At 37.6% G+C, this 26119-nt stretch overlaps 2 protein-coding genes and 1 long non-coding RNA gene across 29 annotated transcripts in view; 1 reads left to right on the top strand and 2 right to left on the bottom strand.

The window, feature by feature from the left end:
• The window catches only part of WDSUB1 (WD repeat, sterile alpha motif and U-box domain containing 1), a 37217-nt gene extending 35178 nt beyond the window's left edge, over positions 1-2039 (bottom strand). For 2 of the 4 annotated variants that reach the window (XM_045575382.1, XM_045575383.1), the window contains exon 1: positions 1667-1761. In XM_045575382.1, the coding sequence (XP_045431338.1) occupies positions 1667-1675 (9 nt within the window). In that variant the 5' untranslated portion in view covers positions 1676-1761. Of the gene's footprint in view, positions 1-1666; positions 1762-1895 lie in introns of those variants that run through there. The other 2 variants (XM_036420558.2, XM_045575381.1) reach the window with 2 other exon arrangements.
• A 7939-nt stretch (positions 2040-9978) lies between these two features.
• BAZ2B (bromodomain adjacent to zinc finger domain 2B) overlaps positions 9979-26119 on the bottom strand; it is a 277515-nt gene continuing 261374 nt past the window's right edge. For 18 of the 24 annotated variants that reach the window (XM_045575494.1, XM_045575498.1, XM_045575500.1 and 15 more), the window contains 6 exons: positions 21195-21505; positions 20623-20758; positions 16981-17127; positions 15224-15489; positions 14832-14975; positions 9979-11447 (listed from right to left, as the gene is read on the bottom strand). In XM_045575494.1, coding sequence (XP_045431450.1) covers positions 11294-11447; positions 14832-14975; positions 15224-15489; positions 16981-17127; positions 20623-20758; positions 21195-21505 — 1158 coding nt within the window. In that variant the 3' untranslated portion in view covers positions 9979-11293. Of the gene's footprint in view, positions 11448-14831; positions 14976-15223; positions 15490-16980; positions 17128-20622; positions 20759-21194; positions 21506-26119 lie in introns of those variants that run through there. The other 6 variants (XM_045575504.1, XM_045575507.1, XM_045575511.1 and 3 more) reach the window with 2 other exon arrangements.
• Positions 25353-25638, top strand: LOC123651643. Its single transcript, XR_006740486.1, has 2 exons — positions 25353-25535; positions 25588-25638. It is a non-coding gene; the product is annotated as an uncharacterized LOC123651643 (long non-coding RNA).

Below are 26119 nucleotides of genomic sequence, written 5' to 3'. Positions count from 1 at the left end.
TAAAATAAATGTCAGATATTGGTTTTACCTTTGAAGACTTTCCCTTAACTCATTACTTCTCACAGTCTCATTCCAGACCTGCTCACCTCAACTCAAAAGAGATTTTCACTATTTTAACAGTCTCAGCTGCTCCTTCCCTAGGATGGAGCCAAGGCCATGCTCTGCCTTTAAGATGCAGAACTGTAGGGTTCACTCATAAAGACTAACAAAAGGTTTCATTCAAAATGTAAATGGAAGTGTAGTAAACTATCGTGCCATGCGTTGTCATTTTGTGTGATAATGAGGTGAAGAACTAAATTAATAAATCCAGGAAACCAAAAGGAGGACATTTACAAATTTAGAATAAAATCTGAACTCCTCACCTGGACTTCCTAAACCCTATGATTTGGCTCTGGCCTGCCACCCTCCCTCTCCCTCATTTCTTTCCCTCCTCTCTGGCCAGACTCCCAAACTTCAGTTGTCATAAAGCAGTTGAAAGTCTCTTCCCTTGTCTTTTGGGACCCTATTTTGCATTTAAATCTCAATTTCAAGGTCCCTCTTCAGAGAGGGTTTCCCAACCTAAAGCAGCCACTCTCTAGCCTAGCACATCAGACTTCTGGGGAGCAATTATCACAATCTGATGTACATGTTATTTGTCTCTCCCCATTAGAATGCACGCTCTAAGGGAGTAGAGAGCTGGTCTGTCTGGCTCATTCTATATGCACAGAGTGTAAAACAGTGTTCAGGGCATATACTGTGCTCAAATAAATACTTGTTGAATAGTTAATTCTTTTCCAAACCCCCTTTAAATATTATGTGGACATACATACAAACATGAGAAAATTTAAAATAAAGTTACCAATAGTTTAAAAAAAAAAATTCTCTTGCCGAAACTGGTTTGGCTCAGTGGATAGAGAGACGGTCTGCGGACTGAAGGGTCCCGGGTTCGATTCCGGTCAAGGGCATGTACCTTGGTTGCGGGCACATCCCCGGTAGGGGTTGTGCAAGAGGCAGCTGGTCGATGTTTCTCATTGATGTTTCTAGCTCTCTCTCTCTCTTCCTCTCTGTAAAAACTCAATAAAATATATATATTTTTTAAATGGTGTAGAACGAGGTAATAAATAATCAGCACTGAAGGGACAGGTATAACCTTGGATTGTAAAATGCATAATCTTTTGTTCTACTCTTATTTACAGAAACCTCTACCAAAAGGTGGAGCATGCCTTTTCCCATTTTTATCTTTATCCAAAAGTTCAGCCTCTTTTTCCAAACGTAAACTCCCATAAAGCCTGAAACACAACACACAAACACACACACACAACACACACACACACGGGTAAACTCCTGGTGGATGACCGCCCGCGTTATTTTCCTGAAAACAAGCGGGCCCAGGCGGTCCTTCCCGGCGTCTCCCCTCCCAATGGCGCAGGCACACAGGTGATCTCCCAGCCACGGGCCCCCACGCCCGCGGCTCAGCTCCGACTGCGGCTCCAGGCCCAGGGCAAGGGCAGAGACCCGGCAGCCCGGGCTTCACTTGGAGGAGCACCCCAACCGCAGGGTGTGGGCGGCCGCGGAGGACACACACACACCACACACACACACACACACACACAGCCCAAAGCAAGCGCGAGGGTGCCAAGAACCCCCTCCGCGCCCCACCCCACCCTCACTCAAGCTCGCGACTCACTCCCCGCATCGCCCGACTCCGCGAGCCAGCGGGGCCCCGCGGACGCAGCGGCCGGCGGGAGCGCGGCTTTCCCGGGCGCGGGGAGGGGTGCCCCGCGGTCCTGGCGGCCCCGCCCGCACAGCCGCGCCTCCCCGCGTCAAGGTCCGGGCCTGTGCCCGCCGCGCCCTCAGATCCAGACGGAGGGAGCAGACACCCCGAGTGTGGGGGTGGCCCCAGGGCTCCCCCGCACCTGCCGCTGCCGCTGTTTCACCCCGTTCACTGGAACACCCACACCGCGAGGGCGCCGCGCTCAGGGGCTCCGCCTGCGGCGCGGGCCAAGTGACCCGCAGGTGCGGCGGGCGGGCCCCGGGCAGGTGAGGCGGCGGGGCTCGCGCGCGCTGGACCCTAAAGCGCAGGAGCAGGACCCGCCCCCAGGAGCAGGCCCCGCCCCCAGGCCCCTGCCTCGCCTCCGCGCATGCGTGCTCCCCCGCTCTCCAAGGGGCGGGCTCTGAGGTCAGCCTGGAGGGAGGGACAGGAGCCAGACTGAGGAAGAACCTTTAGTTGTGTTTTTCACTTTTTCCCTCTAGTCTCGCGAGTGCCTGAAATGTGCTTTTAAAGGAGACACTATCATAGGTCCGGTTATTCCAGCTGAAAATGTGTGAATTTCCTTCCTCTCCGCAGTCCTCCCCACTCAACGTTTACTAAGAAAACTGTTCAATAGAAATGACATCACTGGGCGTAAGGGTTTAAAGATTCCTTTTGTAAATATTGCCGTATACACTTTCAGCAGCACATGATTGTGTGCCTGCCCACATTTTTTTTTACAGACTTTGAGTAATATTTGTTATCTTCACTAATTTGATGAGTAAAATTGGTTATAATACTGTATTTAAGTAAAATATGTTAAAGATCCCCCTGCCTACACAGAAACCCCTGCCAGTAATGTAGCATGGAGAAGTCAGTATGGTCTTTGCCTGTCCTGCAGAGAAAGGCAGTTGCAAAAAGGGAAGCCTTATAGCTGCTCTCTGGTCTACAGTTTTGCAATCTGGGAGATTAAAATATATTGTAAATACACTGGAGAAGACTCTATAAAGATCTTTGGTCACAGGAGTTAACTGGTTATCTTCTCTCACAGGACAGTGTCAAAACAGTTGGGACTTTGAAATGGAATGTTGAAGATTTGATGCATTCTTTTATTTTATGCACTTTATGTAAAAGTGGTCAGTAATTAATCTCATTTTTATCATCAGTTTCTGTTTTTGTTCCTTGTAATAATTCTATTTGAGGAGTATAGAAAACAATGTTAAATTAACTGCTCAATTAAATAATAAGCAATACACGCTCTCAAACTACAATAGCATCGGGAACAGAAGGGGTGTGAAGCAATTAGTCACTGATTACCAAAATGTATGGCCCAGAACTGATAGGACAGAGACAGAGGGGCGCTGGAGTAATCAGAAAAGGCCGGTGTAAGAATGAGTCTTAAACATGGTTGAAGAGTGAGCCAGCTAAGGGATGATGAGCTTAGGAAAAACTTTTTTCCCAGTAAGTACTATGAGATGCGTTTGTGTTCTTTTGCTTTGCAGGCAAACCCAATGCCACAGTTTTCAGAAAAGTTGAGCAGTGTAAAGTACAAGATGTAAGAACTCCCTTGCGTATCCAGTTCCCAAAACTGTATCAAGCTAAACAAATATGATATGTGCATTTGTGTGTGTATTTTACACCCCAAAAAGTTAAAAAAAAAAAAAATCCATGAGAAGAGTGAAGGGATTTCTCTCAAGCTGATGCTATCATTCACTCTCCACACCTAGTACCATCCACAGTGCCTGTGAGGAGAACTTGGAGGATCTGAGACCCTGGAATCCTAGGAGCGTGCCTTCTGCATTATGGAACATTCTCTGAATGCTCCTTATACTTTGCCATTAAATAAACTGTACACCATCAAACTGGCCATCTTTCCATAACCACATAATGAGAGTTGAACATAGTTCTATGAGTTGGTGTTCCATATACAGGGTGGGGCAAAAGTATGTTTATGGTTGTATGTGAAACACAGAATTTATTCTTGCATTATTATTTATTTATTATTGTATTATTTTGCATACAAACAACCCCAAACATTGGGCAGCTTTTTCTTCTCTTCACTTAACCCACTGAGCAAAGCGAGCCAGGAGTGTGTCACTGCAGGAAGTCCGGAGTTTCTGGACTATCTTGCCACTGTCCTTCATAAAGTCATTACCCTAAGGCCAACTATTGTTCTTTTGTGATCCACTTTTAATCTATAGAGGTCAGTGTGGATTTTGCTCCAGAAACCTTTGAACTGGACCAGAACAATGTATTAAATAGATTCTGAGGTCAAACTGTGCTCAAATCTTACCATTTACTCCCTAATCTAATTCTGATTCTAAATTATGTGCAGCCATATTGTCCAAGTTTGCTTATGAGAGATTATACAATGAGGTTAAATGAGTAAATTAAAGATACTCCAACAACAAAAGGACCAACATAAAACGAATATAAACCACTTCTCAATATGAAATTCACAGGGTGAAATTAGACCCAAAGGTTACATTTCCTTGAAAATTAAAGTCAAAAGTTATAAAAATTAAAAGAAATATTATATCAAATTCTCTTGTCCAAAGAAAACTACCCATTTATTTTTCTGTCATGTCTTGTGGTGTTTTCTATGGAAATGTTTCCAAGACAGACACAAGCATTTAGAGTTTAAACAGTCTTATTCACCTTTATCTATGTAGAATAATTATATCCGAGATTGTTTTTATCAGACCAATAGGTACCAGGCCTGGACTCTCTTTGTTCTGCCTAGAACATATTTAATATGACTCATCTTTCCTGTGACTCCCTAATTTCTCAGGCATATTCCCTTAGGAAACAGGCAACATCTGTGTCCACATCTACAAGGATTGTATCACCTTGAAACAACAGTGAGCCAGTAAGTCTTTTGCTTTTAAACAGATTGACATATAATTTATAGGCCATACAATTCACTCCTTTATAGCATACAATTTGATGCTTTTCAGTGTATTTGCAAAGATATACAATAATCATCACAATCTAATTTTAGAATATTTTTATTGTCTTCCCACTTTCTTGAAGGTATTATCTGAAGCACAAACTTTTAATTTAGATGAAGTTCAATTTATCTTTTTTTTTTTTTTTTTTTTTAGTCACTTGTGCTTTTGGTATATAGTATATGAGAAGGTTTTGTCTAACTCTTATATATTGCAAGTACATTCATTTTTATTTAAAGTTTTTATTTTTTAATTACAGTTTACATTCAATATTATTTTGTATTGGTTTCAGGGGTACAGCATAGTGATTAGACAATAAAGTACTTTAAAGTGTTCCTAAGCATTATCCTGTATTTGTTTTTTGCTTTTATATTTAGGTCTGTGATCCATTTAGTTAATTTTTGCATGTTGTAAAGCAGAGGTCCAACCTTATTCTTTTGCATGTGAGTAACCAGTTATTCCAGCACCATTTGTTGAAAAGACTGTTTTCCCCTTGAATTGTCTTGGCATCCTTCTCAATCAATTTCAGGTTTGTTTCTGGACTCTCAATTTTTTTCACTGATTATATGAGTCTCCTTTACCAGCATCCCACTTTCTTTTTAAAAAAATATATTTTATTGATTTTTTACAGGGAGGAAGAGAGAGGGATAGAGAGCTAGAAACATCGATGAGAGAGAATCATCAACCGGCTGCCTCCTACACACACACACACACACACACACACACACACACACACCCCCACCAGGGAAGTGCCCACAACCAAGGCACATGCTCCTGACCAGAATCAAACCTGGGACCTTTCAGCCTGCAGGCCAATGCTCTATCCACTGAGCCAAACCGGTTTCGGCAGCATCACACTTTCTTAATGCTACAAGTAGTGCTTTTTGAAATTTCAAGTGTTAAGTCCTCTGATTTTGCTCCTTTTCAGGGTTTTTTGGCTATTTTTGGTCTCTTGAATTTCAATATAAATTTTAAGAATTGTCAATTTCTGCCAAAAAGCCATCTGTGAATTTGTAGGCAATTTAAAGGTTATAGCCTTCTTAACAATATTGTCTTCCGATCTATACGCATATGTCTTTCCATTTATTTACATTTCTTTAATTTCCAGTGTTTTAGTCAATGGGACACACATTTGCACTTTTTAAAAAATTTGTTCCCAAGTATTTTATTCTTTTGATGCTATTATAAATGAAATTGCTTTCTTAATTTTATTTTCAGAATTCTTTTTATTGTTGGCATTTACTTGTTCATAGTATTCACTTATAATTGTTTTTATTCCCATAAGATCAGTAGCAATGTTCTCTAATTTCTGACTTTAGTAATTTGAGTCTTCTTTTTCTCAGCCAGTTTAGGGAAAGCCTTGTCAATTTTGTTGCTCTTTCCAATTTTTGGCTTAATTGCTTTTCTCTATTCTTTTTGTATTGTTCCATTAATTTCTGCTGTAACCATTCTTTCTGCTTGCTTTAGATTTAGTTTGCTCATCTTTTTCTATTGGAAGTTTAGGTTATAAATTTGAAATCCCTCTAGGCATTGCTTTGACTGAAGCCCCGGGCTTCTTTGCATTAATAAAATCCTACCATGCTCCTTTAGGTGGATTACAATTTGAGTCTCCAAATAGCATACAGCATCGTCTACACAAATTCACAGCATCCCAGTTTCAGAAAACCCTCCCAGCACCTCCACTTTTTTGTCTCTCTGTTTTTCATTATTACATTTTTCAAAAGCAGTGTTTCCCCTTTTGAACCTAGGGGTGGTATAAATTAGCAGTCTTTTCTTTCAATGGTAGATTACTCCAGTTCAATCTACTTGCTTTCCCAAGATCCTTGTAATCTTTTATCACACTTTCCTTTATTGTGCATTCTAGTTCTTTTCTAGGACCCCTTTTTAGGAATGGAATACAGAAATTGGATACATTTACAAAGCCTACTTTCTCCCTTCCCCTTCTAATCCAATGGCTTGATGGCCATTCCGTGAACATCAGGACAGGCTGGCATATGGTGCAGTGACAATGAATCCCAATATCTCAGCAACTTAAAGCAAGAAAGTTATTTCTTGCATATGCTGTATGTCCATTGTGAACTGTAGGGAATTCTGTTCATCATACTTATTTGGGAACTAGGCTAACAGAGCATGAATCATTTTCAACATTACTAGTTGCTGTACTGGGGTGGGAGGAGAAGAGAAATTAAATGGTTGGCTTGCAAGAGACACATATTTACATTCAAATATCTTTGGCCAGAACTGTAAGTCAAATGGCCCCATTCAACCACAGGGTGTATAGGAAATACAATTTCACCATGTGCCCAGGGAGATGAAAAGCAAGAAGTCTCTGATTTTATGGTATCAATGATTTTGCCAGATGGCAGATGTTGACCCCTTTGAAAGGAAATGAGATCAAAGTTAGAGTCCACTTGTATCAGATGACCCATTCTTTTTCACATATTGAATTTAACTGGGACCTATTAGGCCCTTTATTATTGACACTCGAGGCCCGATGCATGAAATCCATGCACGGGTAGGGTCCCTAGGCCTGGCCTGTGATCAGGGCCGACTGGGGCCTTCCTTCCCCAGGCTGCCACCTGGGGCCTTGCTGCATTCAGCGCCACCCCCTGGTGGCCAGCACATGTCATAGCGAGTGGTCAAACTCCCAGTGGGTCAAACTCCTGAGGGGACAATTTGCATATTAGCCTTTCATTATCTAGGATGAGCCTTTTCAATATGTCCCAGAAAAGAAGTATACTCTATCAGAACGACTAAGCTCCAAGACATTATAAAGTAGTATGATTGTATACTCATGAATTATAGTCCAAATATACATACAACAAGAACTGTTCTTTTGAAAACAATTTTGGACAAACTTTTATTTTGGCATTCCTCTTATCTAAAATATACTTAGAACCCCAATTTTAGTATTGCTTTCAGAGTGTGGTGCATCCTTTTGAATATTCTCCTTGATTAGAGGGCTTTATTGGCAAAGTTTTATTAGGTACCTTTAATATGTCAGATATTATACTAGATGCTGGGTGTTTAAAAATGTCACAATCTCTTGAGGAAGTATGTCAGGTGAGATACGGGGGAATATGAATTCTAGCTGCACATAGAAATTTGGAAAGGGGAAAAAAGAAATTACATCCATACATAATGCACAAGAATTTCGATGTATACAAGAGGAGCATGTCAATAAACATCTGACTCATGACGAACTTGGAAAATACCCAGAATTCCAATCAGATAGCTAGATATAACTTTAAATAGGCAGAACTAGAAAATGTGATAATAAAGAAATCGGAGATATCTCAATTTCTCAGGAACAAAATGTGCAGTTTATGTGTGTTGTCCAGCAGGCCCAGAAGTTGTCAGGTATAGGAACTCCACTGTGCTTTGTGGTGCTAAAGGCTGGTTCCCCGGCCCCCACCAACACCTGGATGAAACACTCCTAAGAACAACTTTCTCACTGTGCCGACTCTACGCTCACCTGGCATCTTTCGGGTGACTCTGTCTCTTTTCCTAGATATCATGGCACTGGAAACCTTAGTCGTTGGAAAGCAGATAGGGTTAGATACAATTCCTACATAAAACAAAAACTTCACAAGGCAAATCAAAGCTGAAGCTGCTAATATGACTAGATAAACTGTTTGATAGTTTTTGAAACACATTACTCAAATTCAAACTCTGTAATAAATTATTAGCGACAAATAATCCAATAAACAGTGAACATCGGCTGGGAGGTAGGGAAAAAGAATCCTCCTCCATTGCTTGTTGTTGTGTAAAGTGGTCGCCTGGAGAGCACAGATCCTCCTCAGGCAAGATCCTAGAGAAACTGGCCACAGCAACAAATTACGCAAAACTGAGCGGCTTAAAACAATAATAAACCTTTATTATCTCGTCTTTCTTTGTGGGTCAGGAATTCAGGAGTGGCTTAGCTGGGTAGTTTTGGCTGAGGGTCTCTTGTGAAGTTGCAGTCAAGATGTCGGTGGGGCTCCAGTCACCTGAATGTCTGCCTTGGGCTGAAGGGTCCGCTTCTAAGATGCCACAGTCACATTGTTGTTGAGTTGGTGCTAGGTATTGGCTGTCTCTTAGGGGTGCTATAATGTCCTTATAATATAGTATAGTTGGCTATACCCAAGGATATCTTATTTTTAAAATTTTTTAAAATGTGTTTATTGATTTGAGAGAGAAGGAGAGAGAGAAACATAAATTATGACTCTCATCATCCATCAGTTGCCTCCTGCACGCCCTCTATTGGGGATTGAGCCAGTAATCCAGAGCATGTGCCTTAACTGGGAATCCAACTGTAACCTCCTGGTTCATAGGGTGACATTCAACCACTGAGCCACACTTGCTGGGCAGACTATCTTACTTTTAAAAGAAAATGATCACTCTTAAAAAATTGTTCTTTTCTGTGTGCGTGTTTTATTTCTCAGTATGAGCCTCTCAAACACCAGACGTTATCATCAAATAAGCCACTTGTATACCATCTAATATAAATTAACATAAGCATGTATCATCCCTAAGGCATAAAGCCCTCATGAAGAAGACTCCCCATGGAGCATCTGGTGGTTTTATAAACACAAAACCACAGACTTTATTCATAGCACCACCTTGTTTCCTGCTCCACATGGTATTTTCTGATTAAGCACCAGCCCCTTAAGGCATCACGGCAATATTTGGTTAACAGAAACTGACATATTTACATAATAACAGCTGATTTTTATGTAAGTCTTCACAAACAGTCTAGGGATTTTGTAAAATACTCTGTGGCTTTGAAGCGTTTTCAAGCTAGGAATATTTTCTTCAAAACTTTTCCTTCACCATTAAAAGCCATTCTCTAAGGACTTGACCCAAGGGCCACTTCTGCACAGGCAACAGCTCCACATGGAGCCAGTGTGCTCGCCTGGTGACTCCAGAGCCCAGAAAGGTGTCGGTCACTTTTCATGAGTGCTGCACTTCGTGTCTCATGATTTATTAGACTAATTTATATGATGGAAATTTCTTACTGATCATGGAGTTATGTGTCTACCAATAAGAGACATTCTTCTTAGCAGAACAACACCTTAAAATTTATTTTAATATTTTCATATTGAAAATGTGAAAAACCAACCAACCAAACAAAAAAACGTGGTCCAGAGTTTCAGAGACACATGAAAGTTTTATCACGTGGCTTAATACCACCCCACCTTCCCCCAGCTCTATGTTCTTTGAACCACACTCTGCTGCTCCTCTCTTATGATTCTATAAAAATCAAATTTAAATTAATTGTTTTTAAAAGACTATATTTTCAGATTAAGAAAAACTAAAAACTAGTTTGTAAAAGTCTTTATTGTATCCGTGCCACACATAGTAGTGAAAAATAACACTCCTAAAAAAAAGAATGCTACCTTTTCCACAACATTTTATTTTAAATAAAACTTCAAGTACTCTTACATAGATACAAAAAAAAAAGTCTGATCTATTTGCCTCCAAACAGGCCACCACAACACACAGTAGATAAAACACAGTGGTTACAAATGTCTTTTAAATTTATTTCTGAGGCAAGGCAAATGGGAGGGAAATGTTTCTATGAAAAAATACTGTGTGCGTAGGAAATTGTCACAATTTTATTCCACGTGGATACAAATGATTATACTTCAATTTAGGCCCTGGTGGCTTAAAATTATATAACAAAATAGAAAAAATGGAAAACTGATATCCCCTACACCCTGTTTCAAAGGCAGGCACTACCAAGATCAAGGAGACGTCACAGTGTTGGTAGAGGATAATTACTGTACCAGCTGTAGAGCTGTGATTACCTTCAGACTGAAATAAAATGCTACGGTCCTTCTAAGGCATAAACAATAATGTCTGCAAACAATATATACACATAATACATATTTAAAGCAAGACTCAATATAAACAATAATGAACAGTATATACATGTCAACTTCTCTTCACTGCCTTGAAATACAATTTAACTACACAAGTGATGCAGCAACATATATTTATATATATATATATAAATGTACTTGTAACTCTACAGTAAAGTTTATTTTTGGTGCTTTTATAGCACATCAGTGTAAACAGTTTAACTTGGCTTTGTTTTATATTTTAAAACATTCCTTGTTGTATTTTTCAAGATTTAAAGCAATTTACTAGTTCTTCCTTTTCACAGAAAACGAAGATTCTGGATGTGGTTTAATCATAAATAATTCATAAAATTAAATACATTCACTAAAAAATAAACTACAAAGTAAAAAAATGAAAAATAGATATTTATTGAGAGGGAAAGGAGAACCGTTTCCCACGTTAGAGCTCTGGTGTTGAATGTTCAGTGCGATTTGATATATTTTAATTGCTATTGCACTATAACACCCTTTCCTTTGAAAATTCTTTGGGTGTGCTTCCCTGTTCTACCTAAATTAGCTGATAAATCACACAAACCAATAACCAAGGGCCTTGGTTGTTGTAGGAGTGAAGCCTTTAAAAATGGTATCATTCTTCTGATACTTTTTTTTTGTGATACTTATTTTAAGGAAAAAAGTCATTATATATGTGCCTTGCACATTTATGTAAATTCAGTTCACATTGCTGGTCTCATTTGTCCTTGTTTAAAAGGAAGAAAAAGAGAGAGATTATAACTTCAGCTCACTTTGAAAGTATCTGTCCACTTTTTTTCAAAATACTTTCTCATACTGTGGCCAGCTCTGCCTATGTCAGAATCATCTTCATTAAATGTTTCACAGTTGTCAAACACAAGCCTGACATCCAGAGCGAAGGACTCCGGGCTCGGATACCTGAAAGAAAACACATGATTTAGAGGTGGCTTTGTTTTATAACCAAATGAAGAGATAATAAAAGGTAAAATAAAAAGGAAAACTGAAAGGGGAAAGAAATAGATTAGGATACCTGCATTTAAAGTGATAGAAAACACATTATACCCTCTTATACATGGAATATGTAAAATAATTGCATGTGGTCTGAACCACATAGGATTTAAAGACAGGTGAAATGGAAAAACAGATTTCTCTGAAAAAAAACAAGGTAAATTTCAACTTACTAGCATTTTCCCCACATCCAATTTCCTGGTTTACCTATATCACAATTCTGTTTTAGGACTCATCCATTTGATTAATTTATTAACACCTCTGACCAACTGTATCCTTCATAGTACCCCTATTGTTCACATTCAAATATTTACTTGCACTAGAGATAAGTGCTTCTTATGCACTGTCAACACTGTTTGCCCTGTGGCTTCTACATACACCCCACTTCTCTCTTTAAATATGCTCTTTTGCTTAAGTATTGGGAGTATGATGATCCAAAAAAAGCAAAAAAGCATGCGCTGCCCCTTCACCCAAGAGAGCATTATGAGGAACTGGCTTTCAATAAGCAGCATTGTGGCTCAGTGCTCTTTTAGCAGGACAGCCCACTTCTCTTTTTCTGTCTGAACATGAGGAAGAGAACACAAAAGTGAATGAATCTGCCTAAACTTATGGGTAAGAAAGGAGTGGTTGGTTTCAGGCCTTATGGAAATTCAAATTTAAATGAATTCCAACTTATGATAAGCTAGTACTAAGATAACTTTCCCATCACAAATACCTTTGCAACACATGCTAAAGCTCTGAGCAACCTGATAAAAGTGGAGGTAATTTTTTTTTTATTAAATAACGTGTACAGTTTCCACTCCCTCCTTCTTTTATTATGTGCAACAATAAAAGAAATAGAATTTTTTTTTTCTATAATGAGCTCACAGGGTTTATTCAGGCCTTATTTATAACATTATCCATCTCCTGCTCTTCTTGAAATTATTATTTTTTATAGAGGCTAAATTCACATAACACAAAATTAACCACTTTAAGGTAGACAATTCAGTGACATGTAGTACGTTCACAACACTGTCCTATTACGACCTCTATCTGGTTCCAAAACACATATTCCTTTAAGCAGTCTCTCCCCATTCCTCCCTATTCCCACCTCTGGGCAAGCACCCATCTGTGCTCTGGAAATTGCTCATAAATGGAATCATATAACATGTGTGTAATTTGTATACAACAGTTTAAAGCTGCTTTGAGAAATACATATCTCTGTAGGCTGTTCCTTACCATAGGAAAGGTTAATGATTAATGCTAGGGAGACTGGGATGCCGGAGAGAATTTGAGGCAATGTTCAATGTTGGGATGAGATAAAGGCAACCCACTCCGTGCCCTTCTTTTATAGAAGAACGGGCGCTGAGGAAACCCAGCAGTTTTCATTAACGTAGGCCCTTGCAGGAATACTCTGTTTTATCCGCTTCTAGTTTTAAAATATGAAACACTGTTTGCGGGTTTTGGTTCTGACACATTAGGTTGGGTTTAACTGAACAATTCACGCCAGAGGAGACTGAATCCACTGAATCCTGTCTCCCACACATCTGCCATCACAAACAGGACTGGAGCAGGCTGTTTTTCTGCCTGCCTCCGCGTGATCTCCTCCACTCACCAGGATTCATTCTCAGAAGGGAACTTGGATCATACAGCTCTTTTGGTAACTTTGTCTTAAGTAAGTCTGTTTGTTTTGGGAATTTGGAGGTTGAGGTTCATCCTCTCCAGGAATTCAAAGAATCATGGACGTTAAAATCATGAGTTACTTTAAATATGGTCAAGTTTCCCTCTGTACGAACATCTTGTGTTGGCACGGTGATTATAAAGTCCATTTACTACCCCCTAAACACCCGACTATGGAAAAAGCAAGGTGACTAGTCCATATCTATACAGCCGCTTTTGTTGTTTGGTCCATATAAGAATCAATAGTTTTAATGATTATAAATGTTTTCTGAGTTTATAATGTTTTCTGGGCAGGTCCTTTCTATAATTAAAAAACAACAACAATCCTTTGAGAGACTGACATTTCAATCTTCAAAGAAATAAAGTAGTCATTTAGTCAATCTAATGAATCCTTTTATATCAGAGGGACACTCATTATCCAATAAGCTCTACTCAACTCTTCTAAATTGAATGTAAATTATAGAGCACGGTGATTTTTCACCAAAGTAATGCCAGGAAGAACTAAATAATATACATAATGAGGATCATAGCAACAAAGATAATTACACTACAATTTGTAGTTATTCTTTCAATGTAAAGTTCCTTTTTTCTCCATATTTTGTGTGACTTTGCCAGAAGTGATGGGCATGAGCTACATTAAGCTAAACCGGGATATGGGAAGAAAGGGAGCAGGGAGGGGTAAGAAAATACATCTCATAGACACTGGCCATGCACCTGCAGGTGGGCTTGTTCTGTCAAGTGAACAGCCTCCTTCTTGTGGCTCCAAGATGGACCAGCATCAAGAGCTAGTTAAGCCGAAACCGATTTGGCTCAGTGGATAGAGCATCGGCCTGCGGACTGAAAGGTCCCAGGTTCGATTCCATGCAAGGGCATGTACCTTGGTTGCGGGCACATCCCCAGTAGGGGGTGTGCAAGATGCAGCTGATCGATGATTCTCTCTCATCGATGTTTCTAACTCTCTATCCCTCTCCATTTCTGTAAAAATCCCCCATAATAAAATATATTAAAAACAAACAAACAAACAAAAAACACAGCTAGTTAAATCCCATTAACAGCTGCTATTCTCTGGCAGGAGCCTGAGGTGGTCTAAGATCATGAACTGTGGCCAGCAAGTTGTTCTTCAGACAGGGTCACAAAGAGAATATGGGAAGGAGGGGCAAATAATAGTTTTGTTCCATACTTAAAATACATATTTTTTGGAATCCTCCAACAACTCATAATTAAGTTTTAAAACTTAAATTTTCTAGTGCTCTTCCATCGCTACATGTAATAATCTGACAACATTACAGGATCAATTACAGGAACACTCCATGGATGCCCAAAAGAAGCTCCAGCTCACACATTACTCACTCACTGTGGGAGGCTTCCTCCACCCCTTTCTTCTCCTCCCAGGTGAAGTTCAGTGCCCTTCTAATGTCAAAAGCAGCTTTATCACACTCCTTTTTAATTGTTTAAATAATTATGTTTGACTTGTCATCCGTACCATATCACCCTAACCAAACCACACACACACACACACACACACACACACTCAAAAAGAGTCAGGGCTGTAAGTTAATGTATTTTTGGCTAAGTAGGAAATTATCTAGCAATATCAAGCATTCAATAAATATTGAACTGAAATGGTTTACTTACTGTCCACTACTTAATTTCTCTCTAATTGTGGAAAAATCCATAGGCTTCTTAATAACTTTCTTATAACCAGGAACAAGTTTCAAGTTTACAGGAAGTAGAAAAGGCCATGCGTCCTCATGCGTTTCCATTTCAGTGAGGATCATACTAAAGAGAACAATGTTTGAAGTCAATATCTAAGTGGTAGAATTATCTATTTTTATTAGATGCAAATGTAGCTTTTGTAATTTTTCAAGAAAAACAATGCAAATTAATTTATTAAAAGAGGTAAAAGAATACATTTACTTGTACTATAGGCTTTTATATTTTCCTATTTATACAAATTGTGAGATCATCTCTAAACAAATAAAATGGGGTTATCATGAATATGTAGTGCATAGCAACTGAAATAATACCTGCAAAGAGCTAGGTCCTTGGAATCATCTTGTTTAGGTTTCTTAATAGAAGCAAAGCTTTCTTGCTTTGACAAGTTCATGGAAGTGCTTTCCTCCATTTTCCTCTTTTTCAGGTCTTTGCTTCCTCTTTTCAGTGAACTGCTTGCAGATGCAGAGTCTTCATCTTCAGTATCCCCTGTCAAAGTTCCTTTCTTTGCTTTCTTTGAATCACTAGTCTTTTTTCCTTTGACATGAAGTTTTTTGAATTTTAGAGTTTGACCACTCGCCTTTAATGAAGAGAAAAGAAAAAAAAAGTAAATGAGGTGTAATAAAAAGATGTAGGAAGTTAATAATTTTATTATTTTCAAAAGAGATCTACAAATTTGTTCTCTTATAAGGCTGAAACCTAATAAACCTGAAAAATCTATCCTAAGAAATCTTAAAACACGAAGACACTGATCTCAGGGTAACCCACCTTTTCTACAGAACTTATCAGCATCATTCCTTTAATTTAGATCACTCACTCACTTGTTTAAAGATACAAAAAGACTATTATTTATTTGTTTGCTTGTTTATTTATTTAGTTAGTTATTGATTTTAAAGAGGGAGGGAGAGGGAGAGAGAAACACCAATGATCAGATTCATTGATCGGCTGCCTCCTGAATGCCCTCCACGGGGATCGAGCCTGCAACCCAGGCATGTACCCCAACCTGGAACCAAACTGTGACCTTCCAGTTCATAGGTCAACGCTCAACCACTGAGCCACAGTAGCCAGGCCGAAAGTACTATCTTTTAAAGCACAATATAATAAAAAACAGAGACGAATAGAAATAAAAATATAAAGCTTATTAATAAGAAAGTTGCAAAAGTAATTAGAAAGCTAGGCCAAGACATAAAAAATAGCTCATGAAGTACCCAATAGAGAAAAAGTCCTGTCTAAGGTAAAATCTACTGGAAATTGATTTTATTTTTCTGAATAAAGAAAAAAAAAAAACGCAGCCGGAACCAGTTTGGCTCAGTGGATAGAGCGTCAGCCTGTGGATTGAAAGGTCCCGGGTTTGATTCCGGTCAAGGGCATGTACCTTGGTTGTGGGCACATCCCCAGTGGGAGGTGTGCAAGAGGCAGCTGGTCAGTGTTTCTCTCTCATCGTCGTTTCTAACTCTCTGCCCCTCTCAATTCCTCTCTGTGTAAAATCAATAAAATATATATTTTTTAAAAAATTATTTTAAAATATGCATTTGCTATAAGAAGTCCACAAACTGAGGTTCTGAGGTATGAGATAAATGTGGAGAAAGCAAAGTTTTGTAGTTTTGTTCTTTAATACAAAAGAGCCTGGAGTCTTTGGGGGAGGTCTCTCTCTCTCTCTCTCTCTCTCTCTCTCTCTCTCTCTCTCTCTCTCTCTCACACACACACACACACACACACACACACACACACACACACACTCCTTCCTCCTCTCTTCCCTGGCCTGGTGAAATCTTCATGCAGAAAGTTAACCCTAGCTCCTCACTGGAGTGGCCTCTATTTTGTTTTATTCTCTCACAAGGTTTTTTTCTAACCTCTGAACAGGCAGTCGGACATCCCCAGAGAGGTCCCAGATTGTGAGAGGGTGCGGGCCACACTAACGGACCCCCCCCCCCCATGCATGAATTTCTTTCACTGGGCATCTAGTTTAATCATAATGTTACACACCTGAAACTTATAAAATGTTATTAACCAATGTTACCTCAATCTAAAAAAAAAAAAAAAAAAAAGCTTTTGTTTTCATTGATCTTACCTTAGCAATGCAAGCTGGACAAAACCAGTCCCCATCTGGTATGGTTGTTATCTTGGGTCTATGGCAGTAGGTGTGACAGCCTTTGTCACAGCCATCACAAAGGAGGAGCAGTTCTTCATTATCTCCCTTTCGACAGATTTGGCAGTACTATAATACATGGAAAAGCATTGAAAATCAGCACTCGGCTGTGAATAATACTTACTGGGATATTCAACAAACCGTCACTCCTAGTTTACATTAGTAATGAACATTCCACTTGCTAACAAATATATAGTAGCCATACACATCTATGTATCTCTCGTTACACAGATATGGACCACATGACGGGTGAGCAGTTCAATTGGGGTAAATGCACATTTCAGGTACACTGCAAAGAACAAAGCTAGAGGTCGGGTGCCTGCACACACTTCAGAAGCATGTACACATTAACATATGAAATAATTAACATGACATCAGAGCACATAAAGCAATGAATAGCTTTAATAGATGATGTTTTAATTTTTAAATATATTTCATTTTTTGCTTATCTTAGCATCCTCATGGTATCCTGAGAAAGAAATAAGAGTTAATTTTTAAGAACAAAATTAGGTTAGCATTAGTATCAGAATTATACATAATATAAGTAATTTTAAAAAATCCTTATATTTCGACTAAAGTATCCATCTATTTTTTTATAATTGATTAAAAAATGGGTCCAAACTAGGAAACTGGGAATCAATCCAAATCAAACATGTGTCACAAATGTAGAAAATGAATCCTACAAAATGATTACTTAGAGGGAAAAAATCACACAATAAATTAAAGAATTTAAGAGGTCATGATTTTTTTTATAGAACTAAAAATAAATTATTTCTTCTGTTAAAAAGGTTTCTAATACCATTAAGAACTTTAACATATATAAAAAGGTTTCCCCCAATGCATACATATTCTGTATAACAAGTTTCACAAAGGAAAAGGAGAGTTAGACAAGTAAAACTTTTAGGATGACTTTTAAAAATGTAAGTACTAACATTATATTTTGCATTTAGTTTATATCTTGTCATAGTAGAACATGTCATGCAACCAATATATTTAAAATGAAAATGTTTAAACTATAAATCACTTATACTGAAATAAAATTATGTATTTATGTACTCTAAAAACAAAGTAGCTTAACTGTTCAAACTTCATTTTTTATTCTCAATACAATTAATCAATTTGGGAAAGATTAAAATAAGTCTTATAAAACTTAATATATACAACAATGATAGCTTAAGAATCTTATCAAAAAGGCAGACATACATTATTCAACTTAAAAATATCAAATATAGTGTGTCCCCACAAAAAATGCATGTACATTTTGAATAATTATTAACTCCAATGTGTTAAAGCTAAAAAGAAACATCAATTGAGCGACTGGCTATTAAAGTGTGTGTACAATTTTTTTCGGTACACCTTATATATGTAATATATATAATACTAAAATTGCATGTGTACTAATGTTGCAACAGTATTTACTTTATGACCTTACCTAATACCACATTGTTTAATACCTAAAGACGGTGCTATTTTTCCAAGTTTGAGTTACATTTTTAAAACCTCTACTGCAAAAATATTCACTGAGAAATAACATTTGGAAGGTTATATTTAAATCACTATAACTAAAATTTAAAAATCAGATTAATAAACATTAAGTAAATTCTCACTATTTTCTACAATAGATAACTAAAAATACCAGCAAGTCCATTGCACATCTCACATTTATGATTTAAAAATATTTCTTCCTGGCAATTATTAAGAAAGGGTGACAGATATTAAGTTGTTAACACTTTCAAAAAAAATCACAATAATAGCTCACAATATGTTAGAACAAGTGTACTAACATTTGGTTTTAACTCCCTTGGTCCTAGAGTAAAATATAGTAGACATTGCTTTTTGTTTAACCCTAACAATAACATAACGCACACTGTGGGCAGAATTTATCTGGAGATAAATTACAACAGCTTCTTCCATCCTGGTAAGCTTTGTCTTTGGCAAAGAAGGTATATATAAAGATATCTAGCCCTTTAACCTTTTGTTATGACTTATAATGAAGATTATTATAGTTACTGTAACATTTCTAATTAAAGGTTAAAAACTGCTCATTAATCTTTGAATATGAGATTCTGCCTTCAATTTAAGGTAATTTCATAGCAAATAATATATTGTTAAGCATTAAAAAAAAGAAATGAAGATTATTAGAGATGGAGTTATATAATGATAAATATATGATAATATATGGTAAAGGTTTATGAATTTGCAAAAACTGAAATAAAGCTTTAGACAGCAGAAAGTAAGTATACTAACATAAAGGCAGATTTTGGTACAAGTTTTGGGTTTCTGTGTTTAGGTTATAACAAAACTGACCACATCGGGTGACAGTTGTGGAACAGATTAGAAAAATAACTATACAAAATTCATTTTGTTGTAGCAATTCAATCTTTTTTCATTCATTATAGCCTAGATTTCACCAAATATACTTGAGTACATGACTCTAAAACTGATTTTAATGCTAATTTTGAGAAGAAAAAATTTTACTTAGCAAAAATGCTAGCAGATGAACTGAACAATGCCTTAAAATTTATGGTAAATTATAATCTGGGTTGGGAAAGACCTAAATTTGATAATATAGTGAAAACTACAGATTCATTATTCCATGGACATTTTAGGAAGAAGTAGAAAAACTCAGAAGAAACCAAATCTATTCGTAAAGAATGAATAAGGCCTTGAGTAGTCTAAGCATAGAGGTAAAAATGAAGAATGTTAAATTATTTAAGGATCATTTCTTTTCTTTGGGAAATGATTATTTTAAGCAAATGTTTAGTCATTCTTGACAACAAATCTCATATATTTGAATTTTAAAGGAAACCTGTAATTCAGAAGCAAATGTTAAGCTAATTAGTAAAAGTCTACATATAATAGGTATTACTAAATGTGATATAGAGGTAAAAGAGACATGTACATGATTTAAAGTAACTTTCTAGAAAATATATGAAATATAGCTTTTATTTTGAACACATAGCATTTGATGCCTGGTACAAAACAGGCCATTATCTCTCTATCCCTCTCTTTTCCTCTCTGAAATCAATAAAAATATACATTTTTTTAAAAAAAAAATCTATTCTTCAAGTCATCTATATCAGAGGCCATATACATATCAGTGCACGAAGGATGAAGTCTCTGCTTATATTTACTTCTCTAAAAATTTCTTAGGATTAAAAAATGAAAATTGATAGAAATATAAAGACATTTTAGGAATGCAGTGAATGTAGATAGCAGGTAATGTTACCAACTGGAATGTTTACAAAAGTAGAAGGATTTTCAAATATATAGATTAACAACTATTTTGTTGACAGAATATAGAAGACAACTTCAGCTAGAGTTATAAACAATATTCAGCAGAGGGATAATCAAAACAGAAAAAGAATACATTTGATAGGTTCCTTCAGAAAGCTCAAAATAAGGAAGAGTCAAACTAATGCAGAATAAAGATGAGCAAACTCTCAAGTACAGCATACATTATTTTGAAAATAAGTAATGTACAATTAAGGAAGATCTGAAGATTGGGGGGAAAAACAGGACAAAGTAAATCAGTTATAGTATTTCTTAAATGAAAACACTTACAACTTTCATAATTGATTTTTCCCATGCTATTGATTTCTGTAACTGCTGAACGCACAGAGCTACCTGTGCGGCACTGCGGGCGTCTGACAGTGCCCTTCTCCATACCCTGAGCCCTGGAGCAATATCCTCTTCAATTCTGCATTGAAATATAGAAAAATTGAGTAGGTCATGTCCACATTTATGGTTTCTGAATGTGCAACAATCATCACACTGAAAGCCAAGCAATGACAAAAACATGGAACAGCCAATAAGTATAAGGTTTAAGCAACTAAATCTGATGTAGTGCACAGACTGTGGCTACGTGCCTCGAAGCTTAGTCACAACCAGATAAAAATGTAAGATTACTTTGCAGGATTATCAATGCACATAACAAAAAAACAACAACAAATAAACAAAAAAAAAAAAAGTTTTTACAAAGCACCATGCAAATAGCATGATCCATATGGATCAAACAGCATGATCCATATGGATCACAGACATACAAGAAGATACATAGATAACAGGCAATAGAAAAATAGGCTCCAATTAGCAAAGAAGCACAATAATTTTTCAAGTTAATCTCAATAACCTACCCGTCACCATCACCACTAATGGATGGTGCAGGAGCAGGGACAGTAACTGTGCCCACATTATCCACTTTGATCTGAATGGTGGTACTTAAGGGGCTCTTCAGATACCTTCTTTCAATGTTCCGCTCCAAATCAGCCAGCCTGGTTACAGCTATATCTAGGGGGTTGTCACTCTTCCGTTCTAGTGCATGTGCACTGCTTTCCTCTTCGCCAGTAAACTCGCCAGCATGCTCCTTGCACAATTTAGAGAATGACTTATGTTCAAAATATACCAAGTCCTCCCTTTCTGATGCAGGCTCTGGACACATCCAACCCTATATATCGAGAGAATAACGTTATTATGGTTTTCTTTTAAAGTGCCCAGTGGGTGAATTACCTTTACTTAAAAGTCAGCAGCAAACACCAGCAGATCTCAAGGATCTTTATTAAGTATTTTTTACCTTGTCTTTCCTAATGGTGGTGGGTAGAAACAAGAACAGAACATTAAGACAAGCAGTTATAAGAAAAGTAAAAAAATAAAAACTTTAGATAATACAAAAGGTATAATGAAAACCAGTAAGTATTCTGGAGACTAAATGCTTGTTAATTTCACAGGACCACACGCTGGTGAACAGAAACCCTTCAGCAGTTCCTGCACCACTCATTGACGCAGGTCCTTGTACTCACCATTTTCCCTCTGGCTGCAGGCGCTTTGCATAGCTGCTATGTTTGTCTGTATAGCTTTCCCTGTTCCTCCTCACCTAGTTAACCCCACACTCGCTGCAACTCCCACGTTAGTATCTGCATCCTCAGGGAATCCTTCCTTGAGCTCCCTTAGCGGGTAAATCTCCCCATACAGGCTTCTCATAGGACCATATAATACTCCATAGCCTGGTGGCAGTCCAATTGTATACTACTGTGCTTATTTAGCGTTTTCCTACCTCTAAATTCCATGCAGGCAGGGAACGTTCTGTTTTTACTCATGTTATCTAAAACTCAGTTAAGGCAAATAGTAGGCATATATATAATAAATTATTATAACTCAGCTTGCTTATATTGATCCTCTAGCTTCAAGGATTCCCTGTTTAACAAAATCCAAACTTTTTCTATGACTACCTTTCTGTCTCATGTTTCCATTCATGCATCCTATTCTGCAGGCAGATGTCTTGTGACTCCAGACATGTCCTGAGCTTGCAGATCCTGGTGCTGTGCTCATGCTGTTCTCTTCCCACCCTGGAATTCATATTCTCTGACTGTCAGAGGATTACTCATCTTCTCAAGTTCCATCTCGGCTCCTTAAATAAATCTGCCTGATCTCCATTTCATCACCAGAAACTGTGTATTCTTTTTCTAAATTCATGGGAGATTCTGTACTTCACTGCAGTCAATTACCAGATTCTGCAGAGATATATACATGTCCTATTATATGGCAAGCTTTCTGAAGGCAGAAACCATATATATTTTTTAAAATTCTGTGGTGTCTACTGTCTGATGTGGAATAGATATGTACAAAGTGCATATTAAAGGAAAATCAGAATGAACATTATTTTTTATTAAAAATTTTAAAAGATAATTATTTTATCTTTATATTGGGATCAATTCTTCCTCTTTAACCCAGTAGAACATTTAGAAAGTAAGGATGGAATTCCGAATAGTACACATAAGTGCATTAGGTACGAGTCATGTCACATGAACCTCATTCCCATCTTTTGAGAGAAATATGAAATAACTAAATCAAGGGAAGGAATCCTGTAAATACAGTATATCTTGATTTCTACAAGACAGCTGGTAAGACAAAAAAAAAAAAAAAAAAAAAAAAAAAAAAAGGAAGACTATATTAGAGTAAGAGAAGTCTAGATGGTAAAAGACACTATATCCAAAAACTGGTGATTGATAAAGCTCATCAGCTCAGAAAAGGTGTAAAGGCAATGTAATGCATAACATAACTGCCACTATCCAAAGGCTCCATATTTGGCCAATACACTTATGAATAACTCCATTGATGGCTATTAAATCTTCAGGTGACTTAAAGTTTCAAAGAAAGTTAATATTCTTTATGAAAGGACTAAGATTAAAAGTTTCATATGCTGAAAATGGTACCTAAATGAAATTAATAAAAATAGAACAATCTATATATACTAGAGGCCTGATGCACAAAAATTCGTGTAAGAGTAGGCCTTCCTTCCCCTGGCTTCCCTCCAGTGCTTGGCAGGCACCTGGGACCCGGGCTGCACTCCGGCCCTGGCTTTGTCCAGAATGATGTCTGGAAGGATGCCCAGTCCAATTAGCATATTACCCTTTTCTTATTATAGATACAAGGCTAAGTGACTGACCAACCAGCTGACTAGCTGACTGGCCAGTAGGTATAATGCACAGTGACCACCACGGGGTAGACGCTCAACGCAGGAGCTGCATGGACCCCTTGGGGATGTCAGACTGCCGGATCCCCACAGGCCAGGCCGAGGGACCCCACCTGCTGGAGGGACCCCACTCACTCCGCAGATGGCCTTTGAGCCCCAGTGCCACTGGCCGGGGAGGGACCATGAGAGGTTGGCTTCGGGGCATGTCTGGCCCATCCTGCCCAGTCCTGGCCCCACCGGCCACCTTCTAATTAGTTTCTTTTCAATGTGCACAAATCTGTGCACTGGCACTACTGATAAATTTTAAGCTCTGCACTTTAAGCAATTAGTAACAGAAATACTGCATGTGATAGAACTCACTTAAAAGCACTCTGAAAGAGGCTTGGGGATTTTTTTAAAGCATATACTCAGTGAAGCAATGGTATGCATGATGCGGATGGTGAAAAGGTAGAGAATCCAAGTAGCATTAAGAGAAGTATAGCACTGGATTAAGGAAGTCTCCTGAACACATCCCAACATCTCTATGTACAATGATGAGCATGATATTTTAAGAAGAGTATTGACACTGGTGTTTATTCAGAAGAGAACCATGGGCCCGGAAACCATTGCACAGGACTCATGGTTGAAAGAATTAATTAGCTTATGAAAGAGAAACTTAAAAAGAGACACAGGATTTGTTTTTTGAGGAGCTGGAAGAGTAATTAAGGCTTTTTATGTACTCAGCAATAGAATTAGGATTAGAGATTTGCAGATTTCCCTATAATATAAAAAAGTCCATATTGTTAGAAAAATAATTTCTATTTTCTTTACTAAAAATAAAAACGAAAGTTCCACTTGCTTAATGTGTCTTCATAATAGCTAGGTCCCAGGCTAAACATATAACTCTGTTTGCCTTTTAAAAAAGAAACACCGATTAAATCTTTATAGGTGTTAAAATAATGTTTTGTGGCTATTTTCATCACTTGTGTTTTCAGACTCAAGACTAATGAAATTTATTTCTTAGAATAATTCAGCAATGCCTTATTAACAGGATGTTAAAACACCCCACTTAAAAAAACAAATTCCACTTTTCTTAGCTACCGAGAATACAGTCCCAAAACATTTAAGCAGTCAGTAACTTGATAAGGTCAATTCACCAAAACTGAGGATATTTCCAGAAAACCGTTTCAGGCTCAAAGAGCATGATGATATACTTCCCCAACCATTAGCCAATTTGAATTGGAAATAGGTGGTGGTGGAGGTGTTGCAGGAAAATAGGTTTGAGAGAACCAATAAAATTAAAACTAGCACATAGCAGCAACTAACCACAAGAGAGAACAAAGACAGACTATAGAAAGCAGATGAAGTAGTTGAAAAAACAAAGCACACTAGGATCATTTAATTTAGGGGCAAAACCTCTCTGCATTTCCTGAGGGAATCATTATCTATTAATTGCTCTTTATACTATGGTCCTGTGTCACCACCATAATTTAAATCAAACTCATTATTCTCAATTTAAGAAGACAGTGTAATGCATAACATAAGCCATCCAACAAACATGTTAAAAATTATGGCACTAATTGGAATAATTTTTATTTCTCCAGAAAATTAACTTGTGTAGAAGAGTTCATTTGTGGAAAATGCCAGATAAATGAGGCATTTTTATACTGGATTATAGTACCAGGAGGAGGATACATATAGTTTGCTAGCAAAATAGTTTCAGCAAATGATAGATTTTTGCTTCCCAAAGTTAGTAATTATGTTTGTGTCAAAAAAGGGATATTTTATTGCTCTGGAAAATGACATTTTTTTTGGAGATGCTCAAAAGTTTCCAACTGCCAGCATTAATTAGGAAGTAAAATTGTAATCATTCAGAGGAATAAGTATTATGACATATATCTCTCATTTGAAAATACACCAAATCAAATTACATGGTGACCACATTTTCTAAACCTTTCCAGGTGTCTGTTTCACCCTTATTCATCATTAATCCATTTATTGGTAGGGACAGCCACACATTATCAGAGTCCAGAGTGCTAACCATTACACAATGGAACCAACTAGCCACACATTATCAGTTGAGAAGAAAAACCTCTACACTTCTCTTTCCAAAGCTAAAAATTCTTGCACAAAGATAAAGTCCATTCAAAGCCAGTCTAAGCATGGCTTTGTGACCTGGTAATGCTCATTAGGTAAATAAATTAATTAAAACTTGACATATATATGTAGGGTGTGTGTGTATCATAATATAACCTACATTTGGATATAGCTACATATTTCAGTTTTAAATTACATAGAATGAAAGTGTGACATATAACATGGCTTGTATACAAAGAGGTTCCTGGTTCCAGATGCAACACATAATAGGAGTTTTTTCATGGAAAAAACTGGTATTGTTTGTGGTAAACAACTGCATACTGGAAGTGGTATTTTTTAATACTATAAGGGAGGCAGCAAAAATTAATAAGAACATGGGCTTGCCCTAGGTGGTTTGGCTCAGTGGATAGAGCGTCAGCATGCAGACTGAAGGGTTCGGTGTTCAATTCCAGTCAAGGGCATATGCCTGGGTTGCAGGCTCCATCCCCAGTAGGGGGCTTGCAGGAGGCAGAC

Source organism: Pipistrellus kuhlii, unplaced genomic scaffold, assembly GCF_014108245.1.
Source record: "Pipistrellus kuhlii isolate mPipKuh1 unplaced genomic scaffold, mPipKuh1.p scaffold_m20_p_7, whole genome shotgun sequence".
In the NCBI taxonomy this organism is placed as follows: domain Eukaryota; kingdom Metazoa; phylum Chordata; class Mammalia; order Chiroptera; family Vespertilionidae; genus Pipistrellus; species Pipistrellus kuhlii.
This window is presented reverse-complemented; position numbering and strand designations above follow the sequence as displayed.